The sequence below is a fragment of the Trichophyton benhamiae genome (genome assembly GCF_000151125.1).
Source record: "Trichophyton benhamiae CBS 112371 chromosome Unknown contig01293.0, whole genome shotgun sequence".
Classification (NCBI taxonomy): domain Eukaryota; kingdom Fungi; phylum Ascomycota; class Eurotiomycetes; order Onygenales; family Arthrodermataceae; genus Trichophyton; species Trichophyton benhamiae.
This window is the reverse complement of record NW_003315113.1, coordinates 690,996-714,355: the sequence shown is the minus strand read 5'-3', so window position 1 is coordinate 714,355 and position 23,360 is coordinate 690,996. Positions and strand designations below refer to the sequence as shown.

Sequence of the window (23,360 nt, the reverse complement as noted above, 5' to 3'; positions counted from 1 at the left end):
AAAGAAAGGGGTATTCAACACTCTAATAATACATATAAAATTTAACTTCTAAAGGCAAACCAAACCGTTTGTCAAGTCAATCCCAGTAGTATGGTATACAGTATGATCCAACGCCGTGATGCAACATACTCTCATGCTTCCATAGTATTGGCCTCATTAGCCTTTGCATCATTTTCCCGCTGTTTTAGCCGCTCCATCTCTCTCTCAAAAGCGAGATAATCGCCTTGGAATGCCCCCACAACTGGTTCCTTTCTTAGTTCCCAGATATCTTCACTACTAGGGCCAGTCTTATACTTGATAGCTTTCCGCCTGTATCTATCAGAGATAGCCTTTTCCCTTTCCTCGTCAGGAAGCGACTTTGAGCGCATACAGAACCAAAAGTCAGACCAATGCTCGCTGCACGACCGTAGTTCACCATATCGATAGACGTTCACCCATTGGCCTCCAAATGACTGACAGAAGTATGCGTAATCGAAAGCGGTACGGCAAGACATGGTTTTGGGGTAGAGTGAATCGGACTGAAATTGGGTAGACGGAGATTCGAAGTGAATTGATTGTGAGGGAAGCGGCTTAGAGGTCCTAGATTTAGACGTGGATGGCGCATGCTGTTCGGTGGATGACGTAGAGTTATCTAGCGACTTCAACAACTCGTTGAACTCGGCCTCTGCGATCTCGTCACGGCCAAGCGGCTTCACCTGAGGCGTGGACTGTTCCGTGGCAGGATTGGATGGTAAAGGATGCGAATCATTTGCTGGAGGTGAGGGATCCGGTTTCTGTGCCTGCTCAGCAGTAGCCGGGCTACTACTATTCCACAGCCAACCCATTGTTGTCTTCTGCGTTCGTACCTGCGTCCGCTCGTTGAATATAAAAAGCCAAACTGCTCATCTGCTTCCACAAACCCGACGATCAATCAGCAAGAAATAAAGTGGAAGAAGTTCGAATAGGCTTGGGCACGTGACAAACCTTATTCCCACCCAGCATCAACCCAGAACGTCTGCCAACTTGGACCAGCAAACGTCATGATACTGATGCGTATAAAAGACCGCCGGGTAGCTCGAGAAATGGCCGATCCTGCTTTTGGCGCTTAAGTCACATTTGTACTGAGCCTGCAGAGCTCTGATAGTGCTCCCACTCCCTCACAGGATGATCCCAGTAGTCCGTGGTCTACCTCCCGGGCAGATACCCTGGAGGGGGCGGTTCCTGAGCATAGCCAGAAGACGATGTCAGAACTATCGGAGCATATGCCAGGCCTCGGCTGCAGAGCCGCATAGAGCTGGATACATAGACAAGTCACAGAATGAATCTCTTATTTTCATAAGCAGTAAGTGTGACATCACCACTATCCCTCGAGAGTATAGCAGTACCAGCTAATACTATACTATAGGTGTTCTTCCTGTCCATTTGGGCTGGCTATCGCGCATTCCATATGTAAACTTGAATGCTATGGTCTTGCAGCGGCTGGAAAAACTTGGAGTTAGAGGTGCTGAGCTCACGGGCTCCCCTACTGTTGTCGAACAAGTTATTCCTGATGAACTCCATCCAAATATCACCCAGGTCATTCCACGCCTCACAGAAGGTGGTGCCTTTGTCAAACTATCTCATGGTCCTGAAACATCAGGCTCAGACATTATCAAGGCCATTACCCAGCATTTATATGAGAATCCTGTAAAGCCGTGGTTTAGCCTCTTCAGCCCTGCCAGCGCTGCCCTTGTACGTGGGCGTCCTTGGGTGGAGGACCTATCATACCGGTTTCCAAGCTCAAGAGTCAAGGTTGAATTCCTGCCTGTATCGCTGGATGCTCCGGCTGCAGAACTTACACAGGAAAACCTCTACTCGCTTGCCAGGACATACGGCAAATTGACCGACATTATTCCTCAGCCCGCAGACTCAAAAGTCGTACCAAGATATGCTTTGCTTGACTTTTCTAATCCAGTAAGCGCCGTGATGGCAAAAAACTGCCTTCACGGGTTCAAGGTTCCTTCAGGCGATATTGGAGGCAAGGCTGGAACTATCCTGCAGTTTAGCTACGAGCGGAAGATCAAGGCACATTGGATAAGAGACTGGTTATTTAGCCATCCGCGAATTGTGCTTCCCATCCTTGTCGCCATCTTAGCTGGGATCACTGTCGCCATTTTTGATCCCATAAGGACGTTCTTCATTAGATTGAAAATATCTCCTCCACTGCAGTTCCAGGATAATAGGCTATGGATGTGGCTTCAGAGACAGGCAACTAAAGCAAACTCTCTATTTTCTCTTCACCGGGGCCAATATGAGTCGAAAGGCCTTAACGAAATCTGGGAAGAAAGGAAAGAAGACGCCCAGCAAATTCAGAATTGGCTTGTGGAAGGGAACGATACCTTTATTGTTGTACATGGGCCCCGAGGCTTAGGAAAGAAAGAATTTGTTTTGGACGAGGCGCTTAAAAATTACAAGAACAAACTGGTCATCGACTGCAAACCTATCCAAGAAGCTCCAGGAGACAGTACCATGATAGCCGCTGCCGCTGCTGAGGTTGGGTACAGACCAGTATTCTCCTGGATGAACAGCATTAGCAGTGTGATTGACGTTGCAACTCAAAGCGCCATTGGTACAAAGGCCGGATTGTCCGAGACTCTGGACACACAGCTCGGTAACATATTGCAAAACACTGCTAAGGCCCTGAAAAAAGTTGCTTTGGACGGGAGAAAAAAGGGGGATAAAGATGGTCACTTGAGTGATGATGAATGGTTAGAGGCAAACCCTGCTCGTCGGCCAGTTGTTATCATTGATAATTTCCTACATAAAAGCAAAGACAACCAGATGGTATACGACAAACTTGCAGAATGGGCAGCTGCATTGATATATACCAATATTGCACACGTTGTCTTCCTCACGTCAGACCTTTCCTATTCTAAGACATTAAGTCAGGCCTTACCGAATCAGGTTTTCCATCAGGTGTCATTCACTGATTGCAAACCTGAAGTGGCTAAACGGTTCGTGTTAAGCCATGTGTCCGGTAATGAGGATTCTAAAGGCTTGGACTATTCCGATGAAAAATTTAACCAGGAGCTCACCGAATGTATCAAACGGCTCGGAGGCCGTTTAACAGACCTTGAATTTTTCGCTCGCATGATTGCTAGAGGCCTGACCCCAAATAGTAAGCTACCCCCCATTACTAGTGAATTATAATGCTAAGTGCTCTGTAGATGCCGTTCAACAGATAGTACATCAGTCTGCTGCGGAAATCCTTAAGATATTTATCACAGAAGTTGATCCAAGTTCCCGTGGCTGGACCCCGGAACAAGCATGGTACTTAATCAAAAACTTAGGAACAGCCAAGGCCCAAGCAGGAAACCAGAGCGACTCAGATGCAAATGGGGAAGCTAGCATTCGATACAGCGATATAATTTTGTCGGACCTGTTCAAAAAGGATGGCGAGGCTACCCTTCGTGCGCTTGAGAAAGCAGAACTAATCTCTGTCATTTCAAAGAACGGACGTCCTTCAATTATCAAGCCTGGGAAACCAGTGCTAGCGGCTGCCTTCCGCCAGTTAGTTGAAGATAAGGTTCTTAGTAGCAGGCTCGATCTAAGAATTCTCGGCCAAATGATCACAATACAGAACCAGGCAATTAATAAGATTGAAGAAGAGCTAAAAGTTCTAGGGTCTTTCCCAAAAGAGCCTAGCGAAGCGAGGAGAAGAATTAAATGGTTGCTAGCTAACTTGGCTCTAAACCAGGCAAAAATTGATCAATATGAGATGGAGAGCGCACAGTTAAAGCTTGTTCTGAAAACCGAGTTTTAAGCCCAGAGATTGAGTTTTACCAATTGCACATAATATTGTATCTAGTTTTGAATATGGTATTACAGGGAATAGAAAGGTGAATATTTGTAGTGTTTCTGAATAGTAAAGCCCAATGAATACAATTGAGATCTTGAGATCTTGGGAGATAGAAGTATGATGGGTTATTCATCGTACATGAAATAGTAAACCAATAATTTGACCAAGACCGCCCCTAAAACAAAGACTATAATAATGTAGAATACCAATTTTTTTTTTTATTGAAATATTATATTAAACACGTATAAATGCATGAAATGGTCATCATATCAAGGTTGAATGAGAGCATCATTATAGATACGGCATTAGTTTGGATGTATGGTTGGAGTAGACTCGATTAAGCATTTTTAGGTGCTCCAGAATGAAAATCGGTAGGTTGAGTGATAGCATTTTGTGGCTGTTCTTCATGTATATGCTGGTCATGCGAAGTATATGGCTGAGTGAGATCAGATTGGAGCGGTAGCGGAGAGCCTTGTTCATTAACTGGCGAAATTGCATGAGTTGGATGCTCAAACAACCCTGTACTGCCACTTTGGCCTACTGTCGGTAATGGTTGGTATTCTCTCTGTGAGGATTCTGGGTTCTGCTCTGCTGACCGAAGGACAGGCTGCTGTTCTTGCTGTTGGTTATCCAGTTGCCGTTCAGTCTGTTGACCTGTCTGGTGAGGCAGAGGTTGCGGGCCAGTTTGTTGAGGTAGTGGCGGCATGACTCCAGGGACCACAGGTTGCTGTGCCATCTGAGGCTGACTGGCTGGCAGCGGATCGGTGGCGAGGGGAGGTGCTGCTCCAAGCATTGGAGGGTAGCTTCTGCTGAATCCATATTTCAACCAGAGGGTGAATTTAGCGGCGAAGGACATAGATTTCCAATTTCTTTCCAACTCCTCTTGTTCTTCCCTCGGTTTCGGTCTGTAGCCTCGGTGCATGCACATAATAAACAAACACGATAATATTGGGCACAAACAAGCAAAGGACTTGGGTAGGCCTCTACTTGCCCCGCGGCCTCGCATAAGTTTTCTGAATCTAACAGCACTCTCGATCAGGCCAACAATGAAAAAAAGGCCGAACCAAGAAAAGGTGATGATAAGGGATAGTGCAAGATATGGAGACCAATAGGAGTGATAGCACCCATAATACCGGCCACAATAACCATCATAGTTATCGCTGGAGCTGGAACTGGAGCTAGGTTGTGAACCGTAGCCGCCGGAACCTGAGTGAGATTCATATCGGCAGTACTGAATTTCACTAGGGGTATGACTTGCTTCTATACTACTGTAAATCCCAGATGGAAGCTCTGTTGGATCTACAAATGAGGCTGTAGAGGTATAATAAGAGACTGATTCCAGATAATCCACGACAGAGGTCGTTACAGATGTCACGGTTGGGGTGAGAACACTCTGGATCTCGGTTGGGATGGAAATTCGCGCTGATGTCGTGATGGTGCTTTCGCCAGAGGTCACAGAGCAGTATCTTGGGTAGGTATACGTGAGAGGGACGTAGTAGGTGTTGGTGCTTTCGGAGTAGTCATAACTCGACGATGTTCCCTGGCCTGGTTCAAGACCTATGAGTACGTAGGTGATAGCTTCTGGGTAGGTGGTTGCGATAATTGTGGCGGTGGCGATAGGAGAAGTGACAGTTGGCACAACAGTTACTGTACTGGTATATTCAGTAGCCGGATAAGTTCCGTAGCGGCCTGTATTCCCAGGCAAAGTCGTTACAGAATCTTCGAAATATTTCGTGATAGTCCAATCAGGGGCGAAAGCCTGGGTGGCCCTGAGCGCTTGGAGGAGGGCACAAAGACCCAAAAAACGAGAGGCCGGCATCGCGACGGCACTTCTACCCAAGAAGGTCCAGAAAATAAAGGAGCCACCGTTTGTGGGAGATAGTGGTATATGAACGAGTAGAACTCAGATAAAAGCTGAGGGATGCGGCGCTGATAAAGTACCCCCTTCTCAGAGGTGGGTACACGCCTTAACTCTGACTCTTTGACCAGCAGGAAGCCCATCCTGCAAGGGCCCTTGAGCATAAATTTTCTGCTATTTTACTCTGTACTCCGTGCCCCATCAAAGTTATGGATAAAAACAGCCACCTTGTCCCCTCGCAGACTGTATGACATCCTGGCCAGGTGCGGCCAAGTGCAGCTAAAATGGCTTTTGCGGGCGCATCCTCCGAGGGCGACTCCATTCCCTGACTCAACTGGCCCCAGGAACAGTTTGCAATGGCCAACCACGGGCATAGCCGACGGCCCCCAGACCCTCCAATAGTTCATTTCGCCCATCTTCCATGTCTGAACGTTGGCAAGTAAGCGAAAATGAGGCTCTAATCACGAGGGGTGAGACATCGCGGTGGAGTTGTAAGCACCATGATTCGCTAGCGTGTGCCCATTTTGCAGCAGGACTGCTGCATGCAAACAGTTGGATATCACCTGCGAATCTCCGACAACGCTTCTCTCCTTTCTTTTCTTTTTCTTTGTTGCCCCTGGTGGCTGATAGTCGGCATGTCGGCGGATATCAAGAGGTGCACATTCAGGGGAGCTTCTTGTCGAGGCGTCGCTTGCGTTATATTTGGCGCTTTTTTTCTATCTCTCTTCCTTCCTAAAATAGTTAGTTGAAACTAAAAAAAGCACTCCGCGGGATTGATTAGGGTTTCCCCAGGCACGTGGAGAGATTATATCAGCAAGATCAACGTCATGTGATATGCTTATCCAGACCGAAGGCTTCAACGGCTTCCTTGGGCAATTTGTTAGACTAGGCTCCGGTCAAACTCGGTGGAGGAGAGGAAGAAGAAGGATAAATGGATAACGACACCCCCTCGATCCCTCAGCTCGCTGTAGATGCCTTGCGGCAACTTTTTGCCCACTTGAGCGGGTGGGCGGTGGTTGTAGTGTTTGTTCTGACATGTCTCGTCACCCGACTCCTGACACAAATCACTAGTCTACCAGGCATTAGAACAAAATACCCAGATGGATCAATATCCCCAAGCAAGGTTCCCTACTGGTTGCCTTACGTTGGCCATTGGCTCTCGTTAGGTTTCTTCCGAAAGAGATTGCTATTCAATGCCCGGTCAGTTTATGCTTGACGTTCGTTCGAGCCCCTTTTCGACAGAGGTATTAACTTTGTTATCTAGGCTGCCAGAGCGCGGAGCTGCATTCAGCTTTTATTGTTGGGGGAGGAGGCACGTTGTCCTTACAACTCCCTCGATGGTTAGAAGCTTGTTTAAGCAGCGCCAATCCACTTCAGCAGAACCATGCATCAACTACCTGCTGGACAACAATTTTGGTACTAACAGTCGTGCGCGCAAACCTGGCCGAGAAGGCACTTACCATGGTGAATCATCGAAGTGGATAAGGCTTTTGGCAGAAGAACCCTACCTCACCGATCTTTCATCCGTGCTGGTCAAGGAAATTGAACGAACCACTCCATCCTTGGTCTCATTCACCTCGAGTGTTGTAGATCAATACCCATGGGAACGGATAAGTGGTGTTGCTCTCCAAAATGAAGCAAGCGGAGAAAGAGTATGCATAACCAAACTGTACTCTTTGATTAGTGGCTTTGTGGGGAACCTCTCGGTCAATATTTTAATGGGGAAGACTCTCCTTGATGTCTATCCCAATGTTTTACCCGACATCTCCGCCTTCAATAGCAAATTCAATGCTATGTTGCTTGGAATTCAGCGGTGGATTCCATTTCCCGGTCTTGTCAATGCATATCTCGCTCGCCGTCGCCTGCTAATATGCCTGACGGTTCAAAATGCCATATTTAGCCAGATAGAAAATGGACAAGAACCCGAGGCTGTTTGGCGAGATCTAGATGATGTTTCTGCCGCAGTTCAGGCCCGAATGCGGGAACGAATCAAGAACGGTTACTCAGTCGAATATGCGGCCGCTGAAGATTTATCTTTATTATGGGCAGTTACTGTGCGGGCGAACGCCTTAATATTCTGGAATCTCGTTCACATTCTAGCCGACCCTAAGTTACATTCCGAAGTGTTGGGTGAAATTGGCCCCTATGCAAAGCTTAAACACTCAAATTCAGCCACATTTGGGCTACCAGAACCACCACAGGTGTCACTGGATATAGATAATCTCATTGGGTCCTGCCCATTGCTGATGGCTACGCAAAGGGAGACCAGTCGGCTCTACTCAACCCCTTATACTTACCGAAAGGTTATCTCCAATATCAACCTCACCGAGTCAGATGAGGACGCATCTTTCAATTCTCGAGAAGTCCATACTTATCATATATCTGAGGGTGATTATGTTGTGATACCTCACTCTTTGCGAAATCGAAACCCTCTTTACAACAAGTCTCCAGACAGCTTTGACCCACGACGACACCTTATCAAGTCTACTGAGACCGATGACTCGGAAGACAAGAAAGTCTCACAAGATGTTGTGAATGAGGATGAGCGAGATTGCTCAGAAGGTTGGGATGACCCAGCTTCCATTTGTTGGAAGTTAGAGCAGAGAAAAGTTATTGGAACCTTGGCTGCCATATTAGTAACATGGGATATCAAGCCTGCCGGGGGAGAGGACTGGCAAGTTCCTAACCGGAGGAGCGGAAGCTTGATTGACGAACCAAAAGACATACAGGTTATGCTAAAGATGAAATCCTAGCGCTTTGGTTTTGTACATCATTATCTAAAGCCCAGATAAGTGTAATATTAACTCATAATTTTCTTTAGCGCTAACTCCGGCTATCTTATCTTATCTCCATAACTTAACTTTAAAGCACATGATGACTAATAATCACGACCGCGACGCGCTTCCATTTCGATATTGAACCTGCCAAAGAGCACATCACAGCTTTGAATTAGATCTCGATCTCCATAGCCTGTGGCTACTTCCCGCAATATACCAATTATACTGCATTTGGCTAATACTTCAACATGGCCCCGGATAGCAGTACCTTGAGGGGTAGACCGGCTCGTATGTTTTTCTTACAGAATCTCGTCTTTAATTATAAATACTAATAGATGTGAATGCTAGACACCCCCGGCACCACAGTACTAACTTATACTCCCAATGGCAAACAATTAATTACTGCCGGGTCTAACTCTGGAATTCGAGTGTTCTCAACTGGCGAGCATGGCGAACCGAAGACGATCGATGAAGGGATGGAGAGCCATCTGGCAATTGCAGCAACTGTACGTCCGAATCTCCCACCATACTGAGCCCCCAAGGAGGAACCGAAATGGCCCACTGCTACAAATCGAGCTTTTCTAATGAAGTGCTAGAATGAATCCATGATACTGGGATCTGAAGATGGCACAGTATGGCTTTACAAACTGCAAGAAGCCACAATGGATAAGCCATTGGCTCGTTGTGCATTACCAGTTCGAGACCTGGCGATCTCCAAGGACGAGGAATGGGTTGCTGTTGCTAGCGAGTAAGTCGAAATAGCCGGTGAATATTAGTTGCATCATTACAAGTTGGATCTAACTGACTTTATAATCTGGATAGTGAGCTCACCGTCAAGATCGTGAATATTAACGATATTACAGAGGTCAAATATTTGCGAGACCAAACAAAAGGAGTCAAGCATGTGACATTTGATCCTAGCGGGCGATTTATCACAGTGTCTTGCGCTGATGGAATTATCTACATTTACTCATTCACGGAAACGGAACCTACCCTGCTGCATAAACTTGATGGGGTGATTCGACAACTTGAAACAGATAACGAGGCCACATCAAGCGCCGTTTGGCACCCAGATGGAACTGCATTTGCTGCAGTAGAGGCCACAAGAGATATCACAGTAATATCGTGTAGGGATTGGACTAAGCAACGGAAATTCTCTGGTGGTCATAATGGAGATGTTACCTGTCTCGCCTGGTCTCCTAACGGGGCAATGCTTGCAAGTGCTGGAGCTGACCGCAAAATTCTCCTCTGGGAAACCAGGACCCAAAAAGTCATAAAGACATACGATATTCCAAATGTTATTAATTTCCGCTGGCATCCCACCCAGAATATTGTTGCATTTACTACTTCGGATGGAGAGCTGTTTATTTACGAGGATTTTATCCCGTCGGAATTTCACTCACTTCTAGCGAAGACCTTGGAAGTGGCACCGTTACTCTCAATTGGTTCCCATGAAGAGATCACATTCCCTCATAGATCCCAACGACATGATACCAGTAATCTTTCTGGAAACAGGCCGAGAGGAGGAAGCCCGGACTCTCTTGATGACATCCTGGGGCCAGCAGATGATGAAGATGATTTTGTTGAGGATGACGATGGTGCAGGCTACACCGAAAACGTCAATGGCCTTGGAAAGAGGACTAACACACATATGGATGAGTTATTTGGTCATGAAACAAAACGGAGACCAACGGCCCCTTGGAAGACTATATCTCATGAACCCTTTCAGCCAGGCAGCACCCCATGGAGAGGCAACAGAAGATATCTAGGTAAGTTTGTAATTGTTTACTTCGGTAGAGTCCTTGCTAACGAAACCGTAGCGTTGAATCTTGTTGGGTTTGTATGGACTGTTGATCAAGACACGCACAATACTGTCACTGTGGAGTTCTACGACCGGGAACGTTATCGTGACTTTCATTTCACGGACCCATATCTCTATGACAAGGCCTGTTTGAGTACGTGGACTCATTATTACCTTCAGTCTAGATCTTTTTGCATATTGGCCTAACCATCTATCTTAGACGAGAAGGGTACTTTGTTTTCATGCCAACCTAGCTCCAGCCATCCAGCAACCGTATTTTACCGGCCACATGAAACATGGACAACAAGAGCAGACTGGCGGACAGAACTTCCACCGGGAGAGAAGATTACTTGTACGTTCCTTCCAAGCCACTCATTATCTGGCCTCGTGTTTCTAACTGTATTAAGCCATTGCATTAAGTAATTCTTACATTACGGTGACTACTTCGACGGACTACGTTCGGATTTATACGCTTTTTGGCACTCCATATCGGGTATTCCGACAGAAGAGTCAAACAGTGACCTGCGCAGCATGGCGAGACTATATCATCACCATCGGGAATGGCCCTGCAGGTAGTGATGGAGTCGCACAATTGAAGTACTCCATCGAGAACGTCCGACGTGACGAGATATGCCAAAATGAGGACGCTGTTGCACTAGCAGGAGGGACGCGGCTGCAAAGCGTATTTTTTTCAGACAAGGGCGTATGTATCCCTCCAAGAACCCCTGTAAACCAACTCCATATTGACTAAAGTGTATGATCCAGGACCCCTGCATATATGACAGCTCGGGGGTTCTCCTTGTGTTGCAGCATTGGCGGAAACCAGGACAGGCCCGCTGGGTCCCGCTCCTTGACACGAAGCTGCTTGAACGTGTTGCCAGTGGCCGCAAGGAAGAAACCTATTGGCCAGTTGCTGTTGCACAGGATGTTTTCCACTGCATAATCCTAAAGGGTGGGGATAAGTATCCCTACTTCCCACGACCGTTGCTCACCGAATTCGACTTCCAAATACCGATATCCTGCATTTCATCCAAGGAAAAGAGCAACAAAGATGGAGACATGGAAATGGAAGACGCTGAAGAAGCTGCGAGGAACAATAACAGGAAATTACAAGAGTCTCTTGTCAGGGCGAGTTTAGACTACACTCTTCTGGAGGACTGCATCACGGCGTCCGAGACCGGGGCAGCTGGAGATGCTGAGCTGAGGAGGAGAGCGCTTGATATTGACAAGATTCTCCTGCAGTTGCTTGCTGTCGAATGCCGCGAGGGTGAGGAAAGGGGTATGAAAGCCCTTGAACTTGTTACCATGCTCCGAGACCGCTCTGGGAAGATGCTAGATGCTGCTAGCAAGATTGCACAACGCTATCAGAGATCTATACTCGATGACAAGATCAGGGCCATCGCAGAACGAAGACTGATGGGCGAGGATGATAATGACATCACCGGGGATAACAACGATATATAACGAAGCTGGCCTTGTACTTATGATCTATGAATAGGTAGATACATTGTAATATTCACTTATGCATTACATATTGAGGACGATCAGAGGCTTTATTAGCTTGTAGACTATCAAATAGCAGGTGCAGAAGAGAGAGTATCTTAGTGGCCACCATCATCATTGTGGTCCGAGCCAATCACAGGCCTCCCTTACTTATCAGGTAGCTCCAACTTCTTGCCTGTCACTGCTTGACCACATTCACAAATTCTCATGCTTCTTCAACAGCTTCTTCTTTCTGCAGCATATGATATCTTGTTTCTCTAACATATCTATCTAGTCTTGCTGCATCTCTAGGATAACTACTTACATGGAATGCCTGCAGCCCCCTGCCGATAATGGCTAAGCACCTCACGCATCAAATCGCCTTTCCACCGTCTCTCAAGCCAAACCCGGGCCAGCTCAACAGATATATCACCCGAGTCTCATCACAGACAGGCTCTCTAGCCCAAATAGCACAACGATCCTCTCGCTGGAACCATGAGCCACTTTCGCACAATCGCTCGTTAGCGCAGCTGTCTCCCATACAGCCCGATGGGCCGTGGATCACAGATGTTTCCTCTACACACTTCTCGCAATCGAATCTAGTCGCGCAATATGGCGAGCCACATGGGGATGGAGATCATAAACCGCCAGATGAAAGAATAGTTAAACTGGGAAAGAGTATGTTTCTGAAAATAAGTAAATAACTTGAAAGGATTTTCGATGCTAATGACATGATGAAAGCTCTTCGCATCCTCTCGAAACAGCTGCCTACAATCCTCGTGAATGCACTACCGCAAGAGATCCTTTCGCCGAGTATATCTCTCCATTTATTCCCATCTACACACCCACATCTTCCTACCGTTAAAGGACGAGTGCCCTATCGAGCTGCATTATGGACTGCTCCTGTGGCATGGGGCAGTGTTCCTATCATCGGGAACGTCAACCTACGAATAGTAAGCGAGCGGGTAGTCCCAACAGGTATTGCTAATGGAGGCGATCGGAATGATAGTCCTGGTGGTGAAAAACTCGTTGTACGCTGGGTGACCGAGGGTGCAGACCGCCCAGCTTCTAAAGTCGGCCGCGGCTCAGAGGTAGATGATTACATTGCACCAGACCGAGCGCATCGGGAACAAAGCACAAACAAGGAAAACCCTATGAGCTCATCTTCCGCTCTAAATGGGACGAATAGGGGACTCAGCATGTTGCTCGGCGGAGAAATGCCTATATTCAAACTTGGAAAAGAGGAGCAGTTTTCCGGGCTTTTCATTTTCACTTTCGACGAAGAAGGCCGGATTGCTACGCATACTATTGAGCATGCTGATGAAGGCAACGGGTGGGATCGAACGGCCAAAGTGGTCACTCTAACAGACTGGCTCCTGGGAAAGGCAAAAGGAAGCGCCTCCGGACAGATTGTTCCTCCTCAGCCTGCCTTTGTAGCAGGAAAGGCTAGGGAAACTTCTCGGCCACGTTATCGCTTCGGCCCGTTCGAAATCTGATGTTAAAACGGAAATCACTCTTACGAACATCCTGCTGGCTGAGTACTCATTTCTTTTCTTCCTTTTTGACATTTATGTTATGCGAGGAGTTGGTTTTTACAGATTTCGTCTGATCTGCAGCAGCGGGAAGCCTGCCCTAGTCAGCTTTTTATGTGCTCTCCGGCTGTTCTATGATTTATGATACCTATGTTAATGCTTTTTGCCATTGACAACATTTCATTTTCTTGTTGGCTTTATAGCGGGGGGTCGGGGATCTTTGCTCTTTTCTTTCTGTATGATACACATTCCCAAATTTGAATCTACATGGATAGGATTAGACAAATAGTAAAAATCTCAGCTCACCCTGCTTCTAAATGTGCCGCTCTACAGGCATCTTGATAATATACATATCTCAATACCATAAACCATGCCCGTCCATGCATTTGAATTTAAATTACCCACAAAATATTTTTCTATCCGAATCCGTTTACTTTGTTTTAGCCAGCATGGGTGATTTCAGTAACCCAAATGCAATTGCACAGACGCCAACCATAGCCAGAGCACCGGTTTTATATGCTACCTCTCTACCTCCCCACCAAAACAGGGAGCAGAAAAGGACTGGCCCAGTAGCTCTGCCAGCTTGACCCCAGCTTCGTAGACGACCCAAGGAAGCGCCGCGTTCAGCCTCACGAGCTTCCAAACTACCCAGGCTATTCAATCCAGTGACCACAGTTGCACTAGTGACAGCGAGTAGACAACCAGCAGCGTACAAGCCGGTTATCGTTGTAATGTCAGCGAGTAAAGCGAAGGACATGGCGCAAGCTACTACGCCTATGCGGACGGTAAGAAGGGGTGGAAGTCGACGTGTGACCCCGCCCTGCAGAATTGAGGCCAATAATCCCATCACTGATAATAGACGCCCATTAAGAGCGGAAGGGCTTGCTGTGCCAGCATTTGCTGCAAGAGAAGTTTCGTAAAGGTTGGCAGTAATAAAGGGAAGCGAAAACTCTAGGCCAGAAAAGGGCAGAAGGAATAAAAAGTGTGTAATGTTTAATAGAAAAGGGCTGTTGGTATATGCCCTAGGTTTTTCTAGTGATGGTCTGTTTAGCCCTGGCTTAATGTCATGTTCCTTCCCGCTGATGTCATCCGGTGTAGCGGGTTTGTAAGTTTTAGATGCCAATCTCGGATGTGTTTCTGGCAGGCAGAAGTAGATGTAGATTGTTTCCGTGACAATCAAAAATAAGGAGCATGCAGCAGCTGTTGCAAACGGATTCGCTGCAAATGTGGTAATGTTGCTCAGTGCTGCACCGATAGCAGGGCCGATTGTAAACGCGACACTGAAGCAAGCTCCCACCAACGCCATGGTTGAGCCACGTTGGCTAGGGTCGCTTATATCCGCCGCAATAGCATTCGCAATCTGAACGTTTCCTTCACTTAGCCCACCTATTATCCTACTCCCCAAGAAAGTGCGGAAATCCGTGGCAGCGACCCATAAGGCAACACTAGCGATGTTCCCCGCCATCGACCAAAGAAGTGCAGCACGACGGCCATGTTTATCGGATATAGAGCCAATTACAGGTGCCGCAACAGCCTGTAGAAGCGAGAATAGGGATCCCAGAGCACCGCCGAGAAGTACAACATCGTATTTCGAATCTATCGGTTTTGAGAATGCATTCTTGTATGCGTTCAGGTATTGGAGAATACGATTCAGGAGTGAGCTTGGAGAGGGATCTTTTTCAAGATAAAATCTTATAAGCGACGGAAATAGTGGAAGAATAAAGGTAAATGATATCTAGTAAGGGAGTAGTTCAGTTAGTGATATTAGCTCTTAATGAACGAGGCTTGTAAGCGTGTACTTACGAGGTCAAGTAAGAGGGAGATGAAGAGTGTCTTGAGGATTTTTCGTCGTCGTTGAATATTGGATGTATTCTCTGCCATTTTTAAAATATTTTTTTTTCTGCAGTTAAGCACCGTCAACTTTTTAAATCTTCAATAAGACTGTTGCCATTATTATTCTGATCTCCTCGTGTTCATAATAAATATGGAGGAGAACTTTGGTTTTGCGTTGAGCTTGGGTGTGGTCTGTGCCAACCTGTTTCTAAAAATAGCTGGGGCTTTAATTAACTTTGTTAACAAGGGGCTCTTGAACTACGCAAACCTTAATACTTTATTTGTATCAGCCTTGTTGCATATTGATGTTGACGATGACATCTAGCTAGGATATTATACAACACATGTATAGACTTAGTATGCTTAGTTATCTAATTAATATATATACCATGCCATGTTAGTCTTACCTTAGTACCAATTGAGACATGGCTTTCAAACCCCGATAAGTCTCCATCCTCCTGTAGAAAGACAACGAAACGAGGAAGTAATACATTACATGCCTCTGACTTCTTATAAAACATGTGACAGGTAAATATAACTACAGTCAAGAGAGGTGCTACTTGTTGGTGTGTTGGAAGGGTGGAAAAATCATTATCGAGAACATTGATTATATCAGCTACTCCTCTAGATAATAATAACTGGAAGCTCCATAACCATCTGGTGATCTGGCTAGTAGTGAGCATAGACTAAGAGGAGAATCTGAGACATACATTGTTATAAGTATGATGGATGACTAGGCTACAATATTGCTAGAAATATTACACCCTAAAATTTAATTAAGGAGGAGAGGCGATCACCTAATAAAGACATAGAAAGATATGAATGACTTCTTAACTGGCCCAAGGGTTTACTGAGAACCTTAGTAGCTTGCGAGAGGGTGAGATTGTTGAAATAGAGTATCATAGGATTCTATACGGGCACACTGCCTATAGAAGAAGCCCCTGTTCTTTACATGGGATAACACGTTGAGGAGATGGCCGGGTAAACATGGTTTCATACAGGCAATCTTTTTCGGATGCGTAGCTCCTACCATCAGAAGTAACAATGCTGGCGTGTATCTATTATCTGCAAAGCAAATAATTACTAGATAAAAGAAGCATAGGTATCTTCAAATCACTGCTTTTGCTTTGCTGGCTGTAGAAGATGACTGCCATATACATAGCTTCCGTCAAAGGAGAAAGAACCAAAGAAGAAACAAACACCCCATATCCATACCCCTATCCTTATCCCATCCCAATCTCCATTTCCCTTCCATACCTCCTCGAGCTTAGGAAACCGGCAAGCATAAAATACAAAAAGTAGATAGTGACGTTTGAATATTGAGAGTAGGGAATAAAGAAGAAACGACCAACCAATCAATGGATGGAAGAAGAGGATGAAGATGAAAAGACGAAAAAAAAGAGGGCAACAAAAAAGAAACCCATATGCACGCTAGTATTTCGAAATAATTTGGTCGTTACGGCTTTTGTGGTTGGTAGGTGGGGTTTGAGTTTTTTGTAAGTGCCGTCCGTCATGACATAGTAAAGTGTAGCAACGTATGGAAACTAAAGAGTTGAATGGGAGAGGGAAAGGGTAGGGGCGGGGAATAGAGGGTGAAAGGGGTGAGGAACGAAACTAAGCCCGCGATGCAACGAATGACCAAGCTTAAACAGAAAGCAGCGTGAAGATAAGGATGTTAAGGGCTGTAAAGTCAGCATAACGGGCCCAGTACAAGCCTTTAAGCGTCGCCTGCAGTAGCAGCAGCGGGAGCGGGTCTTCCACCACGGTGGCCATTTCCGTTTCCTCGATATTCACCACCACGGCCACGTCCACGGCCACGGTACTCACTCCCAACACGGTGGTGATAGCCGCCACGGCCGCGGTGCTCTCCGCCACCACGCTGGCCTTGGCCACGGCCGCGATAACCTCGTCCACGCCCACGAGGATGGTTAACTCGTTCAAAGCCGTCGACTTGTTTGTTGGCCGGTGGCTCTTCTACCCAAGTTTCAGAGGTGAGCGGTTGACGAACAGCAGCTTCAGCAGCAACAGAGGCCTCGGCAGCAGTACCAGGTTGGGGAACTTGCACACTAAGCCATTCCTCTGTGGAAGCACTGGGCTTATAGGGATTTGGATCCCATTCTACTGCAACGGTCTGCGCAATTTCGTTGGCTGCAACATTCTCCTCGGTAGGTTTCAGGGGGGCTGCCTCTTCGGCAGTTGGCTGGGGTTTAGGTTGAAAGCTATCTGCGGCTGCAGCTTGTGAGACAGTAGGCTCTTCAGCTTCAGTAAGGCCGGCATTGGCGATTGTTGAGTCAGTTTGGACTGCATTGGCATCGGCAGCAGGGGCGGCGGCTTCTTCTTCAGTTAAGACAGCTTCACCGGTGGATTGAGCGTAGTCTTCAAGAGAAGTGCGCTTAATTTGTGCGTCTACAAGAACAAACCTGTCAGTGGACTGGGATGAGAGAGGTTAATATCGGTGAAGGGAGTTCTGAACTTACAGGTGATGTCAAGGATCTCAGACTCAACGCTGGGAACCTTGTCATCGGTGCCATCAATCAGCTTGACCATGGCATCGACCGCTTGTTCCGTTCCACCATAAACCTGGTACAATGCCCCTTCAAACCCACGAGCCTGGATAGAGTGTTCATCAGCAACTCCCCTCATGGCGGCAGCTGCGCGCAAGAAACGGCTGAGCACAAGCAATCGGTCCTTAAAGCGTTTCTCGGAACTCTCTTTGGACTCGGTCTCAAGGTTCTTCTTCAACGATTCGATCTCATCTTTGTGCTGGGCTTCGATCTTTGCTATTTCTTTGACACGCTGTTCTTCATAGTATGCTTCGAGTTGTTTGTATTGAGCGATCTGCTCTTCGATGTGGGCAATAGTTTCCTGGAGAGCGGGTTTCTTGAGGGCCTGGGCTTTCTGGTCTGTATTGATTTTCTTGAGAGCTACAAGCTCCTCGAGGGATTTCCCGGGGTTTTCAGCAATAATTGCATCGACTTTGGCGGTTGCGTTCTGAGATATCTCGTCAGTCTGGTTGCTGGTAGAAACTGCAAAGCAACAGCACTTACCAATTTCTTGTTAGTGTTTCGAAGGGTTCTAGCAAAGAAGAAAAAAAGTCAGCATCAGTTTCATCACACCGGGTTCAATCCGGACGTACTTCTGGAGCTCCCTGAGGAAGCTTGGTTCATGGTGTCCGTTGGCAGAACCATCAGCAGCAGCCGCAACACTAGGCGCGTCAGTATTTGATGCAGCAACAGAGACGGGAGCAGCTACAGTAGCAGAAGCCTCCGTCTTGCCGCGTCTCTTCTTAGTATTCTGAGTCTGTGAAGGGTTGCTGGGAGCTGTAACGGCGGACATGGTGGTTGGATAGGGACTCGAGAAGCTTGGTCGTGTGACTGGAAAAACAGCAGGGAAACAGATGGAATAATGAGATGAATGAGCTGAAGTGTCGTAGAGCAGACGTAAGGTCGGTCGATTCGAGTAGCAAGACAGAGATCGAGTGAGTGCAGGAGAGAAGCGGAGATGGAAGAAGTTTTGACGTTGGAGTTTTTGGGATTTGGGTCGTTGTTGGTGTAAAAGGTTTTTTTTGTCCTATCCCGCAGGATGAGCACCAGCGAGAAGAAAAGGGTATTCTACAACCACAGACAGCACAACACCACAAGCTGACGCTCAACTGTGCGAGGTAATTTACGACCAGAAAATGCTAATCTTCTGTGGAGTTTCCTTTTTATTCTACCTTTTCCCCTTTTCTTCAGTTGATATTCGAGTGATGTTTACAGTTGTTCTTCCGTTTACATGGTAGAATGAGATGGAAGTGCGAAGAAGCATCTAACTCGAGCGCAGGCAGAAAGAAGTGCAAGAAGCCATCAGATATTCATAATTTACTCCAGACTCCGGGGTATCTCAGCCCTCCTGGACGTCTTCAGACGGACGCCATCGATACGTTTAACCTAGTTAACGCCGACCGAACCGATTATAACAACGCCATATGTCTAGTCTCGAGCCTATGGTCTGATCATGTCGACCAACGGAAGACAGGTATGTTTCGCCTATCCCTTGAACTTGCGTAGCGCCCCCTAGACGTGTAATTCTCATGAGAAACGGCCATCTGCGCCAGAGGAGGGCCATCAACCTTAAAAGGGCTGCTCACCTCAGTAACTCGCCGCACAGTTCTGGCCGTGATGCCCTTGTCGCCGCGCTTTCTTCCCTGGATCGAGGCTTCGCGCATCAACCTGCAACAGTGAGTATGGGCCTGGTCTCAAGGATTCAGTGAGAGCGGACTCTTGCATGAATAGCATGTAGTCTAGGAATATCTGGTGCATCGTCAGCGGAAGCGCAGCGCAGATAGTTATAGATGTTGGGTTCTTCTCCCTCCCGCGCCTACCAGTATGTCTGCATTCTTGGTCAGGGCCTTGCGCGTATGAGACTTGACGATCCGCTTCACCGTCGCCCGCGGATACAGCTTCTGTACCGCCATTCTCGTCGTCTCCCGTGCCCGTCTCTTCGCCGTCGCTCTGTCTCTGTTACTGTTTGATGCCTTTTTCCTGCCTTTCTGCCTTTTTTTGTTTACCTTTCTTTGATGCCAAGACATTGGATTCTATTATGTCATGTGATATAAATATATTAGATAATATTTACATAATCATCAGTGTCGTCATTGCACGTGGGGAGCTAGTCCCAATCGGGCGCATCTCCGAAGCTGGCGAAATTTCGACTTTTCTCGCCTTTTTCTCGCCGCCGGCGCTGGCCTTGGTTTATTTTGCCCTGCTTCTATCGCGATCCGTCTCGCAGCCAGGCCAAAGACGAAACCGTAGACGGCGTGAGAGCTCAATTGGACGCTGCCGTTTCTGCTGTTTCTGCTGCTTCTGCTGTTTTTGTTGCTGCGAGAGATACAGCCGCTGAAAGCGAGCTGCAGCTTGTCAGGATGCGCTTCGGCAAGACCCTGCAGACGTCGGTCTATCCGCCATGGAAGGACCACTACATCGACTACCGAGCTCTCAAGAAGCTGCTCCGCGAGCATGAGGGATCTGAGGATGGCGACGACGGCGAGGGCAGGCCGTGGACCGACGAGGATGAGGAGAACTTCGTGCAGGAGCTAATCAACGTCCAGCTCGACAAGGTCAACTCGTTTCAGGTCGAGACTCACAAGAGACTGCGGGAGCTGACAGCCGAGTGCGAGGCCGCGTTGGAGCCGGTGGCCGCGCAGCAGGGCGAGGCAAAGCTAGAGAACGTGAAGAAGAACGAGGCCGTCGCGCAGGAGACTCTCAGCAAGCTTGACCGCATCACCGAGGAGCTGGGCGAGCTCGAGAAGTTCAGCCGAATCAACTTCACCGGCTTCCTGAAAGCGGCCAAGAAGCACGACCGCAAGCGTGGAGCCAAGTACAAGGTCCGCCCGCTGCTGCAGGTCCGCATGTCGCAGCTCCCATTCAACTCGGAGGACTACTCGCCGCTGCTGTACCGCTTGTCGGCCATGTTCTCGTTCGTCAGGTCCATCCTGGGAACGGAGGGACAGCCAATGCCCAAGGATGGGCCTGCGGTTGATACCCAGACCGGCCGCGAGACATATACCTCCCACAAGTTCTGGGTCCACGCCGACAACCTGCTGGAGGTCAAGACCTACATTCTGCGCCGTCTGCCCGTGCTTGTCTATAACCCGAATACCTCAAAGGAGCTCGATGTCGCCCAACGGGACCCCTCGCTCACCTCGCTCTATTTTGACAACCGCTCGTTCGACCTGTATAACCAAAAGGTAGCAAATAAGCCCGCGGCCGGTTCCCTTCGCCTGCGCTGGACTGGCCACCTCAGCGACCAGGTTGAGGTCTACCTGGAAAAGAAGATAATGAACGATGGCGACAGCAGCCGCGAGATCAGGATCCGTCTCAAGAAGAAACATATCAATGCCTTCCTCAACGGATCCTATAAGATGGAGAAAATCATCCACAAGATCGAGATTCAAGGCAACGGCGATCCTCAGCGTGCTGATAACCTCAAACGAGATGTTGAAGAGATCCAGGAGTTTATCAAGAGCCATGGGTTGGAGCCCATGGTTCGTGCAAACTATACCCACACCGCATTCCAGATCCCTGGTGACGATCGCCTCCGTATCTCCCTCGACACGGATCTAGCCCTTATCCGCGAGGACACCCTAGATTTCGAGCGTCCATGTCGTGAACCCGAGGACTGGCATCGTTCAGACATCGATAGCCGAAGAATGGAATTCCCCTTCTCGGAAATTCCTCGCGGTGAGATCTCGCGCTTCCCTCATGCGCTTCTAGAGATTAAGATCCGCAATACTAGTGGTAAGCGTCGTGGAAGCAATGTTGAGGCCTGGCTCTCCGACCTCATGTCATCCCATCTTGTCAAAGAAGCGCCACGCTTCTCTAAATTCGTTCATGGTGTCGCGCAGCTATTCGAAGATCACATCAACAGTTTCCCCTTCTGGCTCAGCGATCTCGATACAGATATCAGACAAGACCCAGAAACTGCCTTCCAGCAAGAACAAGAACGTATTGCCAAGCAGGCAGAGGATGAGCTCGCTGTCGGCAGCTTCCTTGGTAGCCGCCAGACGATTCCTAGCATCCAGCACCTCGTCGGCTCCCCTATCAGCCACATGATGACAGAAGAGTCAACTCCCAAGACCCAAATTCGTATCCAGGGCGTAGTTCAGCCTACCTCCCCTCGTCCCGAGGCTCTATCCCAGTCTCAGTCCCAGTCTGAGTTAACTCCCAGGGCTCCCATTCCCGAGCTTAGTCTGCCTCCATCTACCGAGCAGGCCAACGGAGCCCAGCCTCAACCGTCATCCCGGCCAACATCCTCGTTGCTTCGCATCCCATTCTCCATGTCCCGCTATGCGCTTGCCCATCGCTCTCCCCAACCCCAGCTACCATCTGGTGTCTCTATGCCAAGCTACTGGCTCAAGGACACTGGCCCCGTCCGTGTGGAAGCTAAAGTTTGGCTCGCCAACCAACGTACCTTCGTCAAATGGCAGCATATTTGCATTCTCCTCGCTGGTATATCACTCACAATGTATAATGCCGCCGGACCCGATAAAACTGTCACCCGCTATCTAGCGCTCGTTTATACTGGTTTCGCCATCTTTACTGGAGCCTGGGGATGGTGGATGTATGAGTCTCGTTCGCGACTGATCCGAGAACGCAGTGGAAAGGACTTTGATAATGTCATTGGACCTCTTGTCGTCTGTCTGGGTATTGCAGTTGTTTTGGTGTTAAATTTCTGGTTCAAGGTATGCGTTCACCCATTCCCCTCTGTCCCATTTTTAAACTACAAAAAAATGAAATGTTTGCTCGATAAATTAGTGATGTGTCACATTACTGAACACATCACCTCTCTCAACGCTTCTTCCTTGGTTCGTGTAACTGTCCACTAACTCCCGTTCGTATCATAATAGTATGCTTCTATTGTCTGGGCAGACCCTGCTCCGAACGCACCGTCACCAACCGGAACCATCGCCGAAGCTGCTCCATTTATGACAGCTCGGCCTCAATTCCAGGCCCAGCCAAACGTCTAATCTCTACATCTCGTGAGCACTTTCCCATTTTTTCGATTTATCTCATTGTCGATTTAAGGACTATTTATGCCTTACGTTTTGCTTTTTTTTTTTACGTTTACCGTTGTTGCGTAGAAACTGAGCGACATAATACCATACACTAAATGATGTTTATCTCGCTATATATGAATTGGCCGTCGGTATGATTGATTGGTCTTATCTTTATTCCTGTCTTGTTTCGGACTACCTGCTTCTTCTTCTGGATGTTTCGTGGGCATTTGTATGTAAATTCGCCTGAGATATGTGTACATGAATGAGAGTATTCTTTCCTATGTCGTCTGTATATTGCTTTGGACTCAGAATTGGCGTTTCGCTCCTTGAGAGGAACCACATATATATTAGGATATGTACTTGATAGAGAGGTGATGATTATTCGATCATTAGACATCATAACATCAATAACGACACGCATCCACGTAGAGGGAAATGGAAAATACAGTACAGCAATAAACTAGAAACAAACAGGATGGAAAATATGACACAACACAACAGGGCTTCGAACAACATGGAATGGAAAAGCAAAAGACATGTTAGAATAAACCCATACCGCCATGATGTGACTCAACTCGAACCGAGAAGGCTTATGCGCCGTATTCCATCCGTGGAAACATGAAATAGTAACAAACCCCATACACCGCAGATGAAAACAAAAAGTTGAACTCGGACTGAAAATAGTGCAGATAAGGAATAGAGGGAAAGGATAAAAGTGAGTTG

The 23,360-nt window shown here is 47.5% G+C and overlaps 9 protein-coding genes across 9 annotated transcripts; 5 read left to right on the top strand and 4 right to left on the bottom strand.

Annotated features, from left to right (window-relative positions):
- Window positions 1-131: 131 nt before the first annotated feature.
- ARB_04214 (uncharacterized protein) lies at window positions 132-824 on the bottom strand (the record flags this gene model as incomplete). The annotated part of the gene is made up of 1 exon (XM_003017288.1): window positions 132-824. One exon carries the CDS (start codon window positions 822-824, stop codon window positions 132-134), a length of 693 nt encoding a protein of 230 aa, XP_003017334.1.
- A 619-nt stretch (window positions 825-1,443) lies between these two features.
- ARB_04213 (uncharacterized protein) lies at window positions 1,444-3,781 on the top strand (the record flags this gene model as incomplete). Its single annotated transcript, XM_003017287.1, has 2 exons — window positions 1,444-3,136; window positions 3,186-3,781. 2 exons carry the CDS (start codon window positions 1,444-1,446, stop codon window positions 3,779-3,781), a joined length of 2,289 nt encoding a protein of 762 aa, XP_003017333.1.
- Window positions 3,782-4,154: 373 nt separating this feature from the next.
- Window positions 4,155-5,636, bottom strand: ARB_04212 (uncharacterized protein; the record flags this gene model as incomplete). Its single annotated transcript, XM_003017286.1, has 1 exon — window positions 4,155-5,636. One exon carries the CDS (start codon window positions 5,634-5,636, stop codon window positions 4,155-4,157), a length of 1,482 nt encoding a protein of 493 aa, XP_003017332.1.
- A 1,376-nt stretch (window positions 5,637-7,012) lies between these two features.
- On the top strand, window positions 7,013-8,428 carry ARB_04211 (cytochrome P450, putative; the record flags this gene model as incomplete). The annotated part of the gene is made up of 1 exon (XM_003017285.1): window positions 7,013-8,428. One exon carries the CDS (start codon window positions 7,013-7,015, stop codon window positions 8,426-8,428), a length of 1,416 nt encoding a protein of 471 aa, XP_003017331.1.
- Window positions 8,429-8,793: 365 nt separating this feature from the next.
- Window positions 8,794-11,717, top strand: ARB_04210 (uncharacterized protein; the record flags this gene model as incomplete). Its single annotated transcript, XM_003017284.1, has 6 exons — window positions 8,794-8,958; window positions 9,049-9,200; window positions 9,275-10,407; window positions 10,508-10,605; window positions 10,759-10,956; window positions 11,019-11,717. 6 exons carry the CDS (start codon window positions 8,794-8,796, stop codon window positions 11,715-11,717), a joined length of 2,445 nt encoding a protein of 814 aa, XP_003017330.1.
- A 749-nt stretch (window positions 11,718-12,466) lies between these two features.
- On the top strand, window positions 12,467-13,231 carry ARB_04209 (uncharacterized protein; the record flags this gene model as incomplete). The annotated part of the gene is made up of 1 exon (XM_003017283.1): window positions 12,467-13,231. One exon carries the CDS (start codon window positions 12,467-12,469, stop codon window positions 13,229-13,231), a length of 765 nt encoding a protein of 254 aa, XP_003017329.1.
- Window positions 13,232-13,697: 466 nt separating this feature from the next.
- ARB_04208 (uncharacterized protein) lies at window positions 13,698-15,148 on the bottom strand (the record flags this gene model as incomplete). Its single annotated transcript, XM_003017282.1, has 2 exons — window positions 13,698-15,002; window positions 15,071-15,148. The coding sequence occupies 2 exons, from the start codon at window positions 15,146-15,148 to the stop codon at window positions 13,698-13,700; spliced, it is 1,383 nt and encodes a 460-aa protein (XP_003017328.1).
- A 1,669-nt stretch (window positions 15,149-16,817) lies between these two features.
- ARB_04207 (uncharacterized protein) lies at window positions 16,818-18,436 on the bottom strand (the record flags this gene model as incomplete). The annotated part of the gene is made up of 3 exons (XM_003017281.1): window positions 16,818-17,506; window positions 17,578-18,116; window positions 18,237-18,436. 3 exons carry the CDS (start codon window positions 18,434-18,436, stop codon window positions 16,818-16,820), a joined length of 1,428 nt encoding a protein of 475 aa, XP_003017327.1.
- A 1,176-nt stretch (window positions 18,437-19,612) lies between these two features.
- ARB_04206 (uncharacterized protein) lies at window positions 19,613-22,607 on the top strand (the record flags this gene model as incomplete). The annotated part of the gene is made up of 3 exons (XM_003017280.1): window positions 19,613-19,831; window positions 19,875-22,322; window positions 22,488-22,607. The coding sequence occupies 3 exons, from the start codon at window positions 19,613-19,615 to the stop codon at window positions 22,605-22,607; spliced, it is 2,787 nt and encodes a 928-aa protein (XP_003017326.1).
- Between the last annotated feature and the right edge of the window lie 753 nt (window positions 22,608-23,360).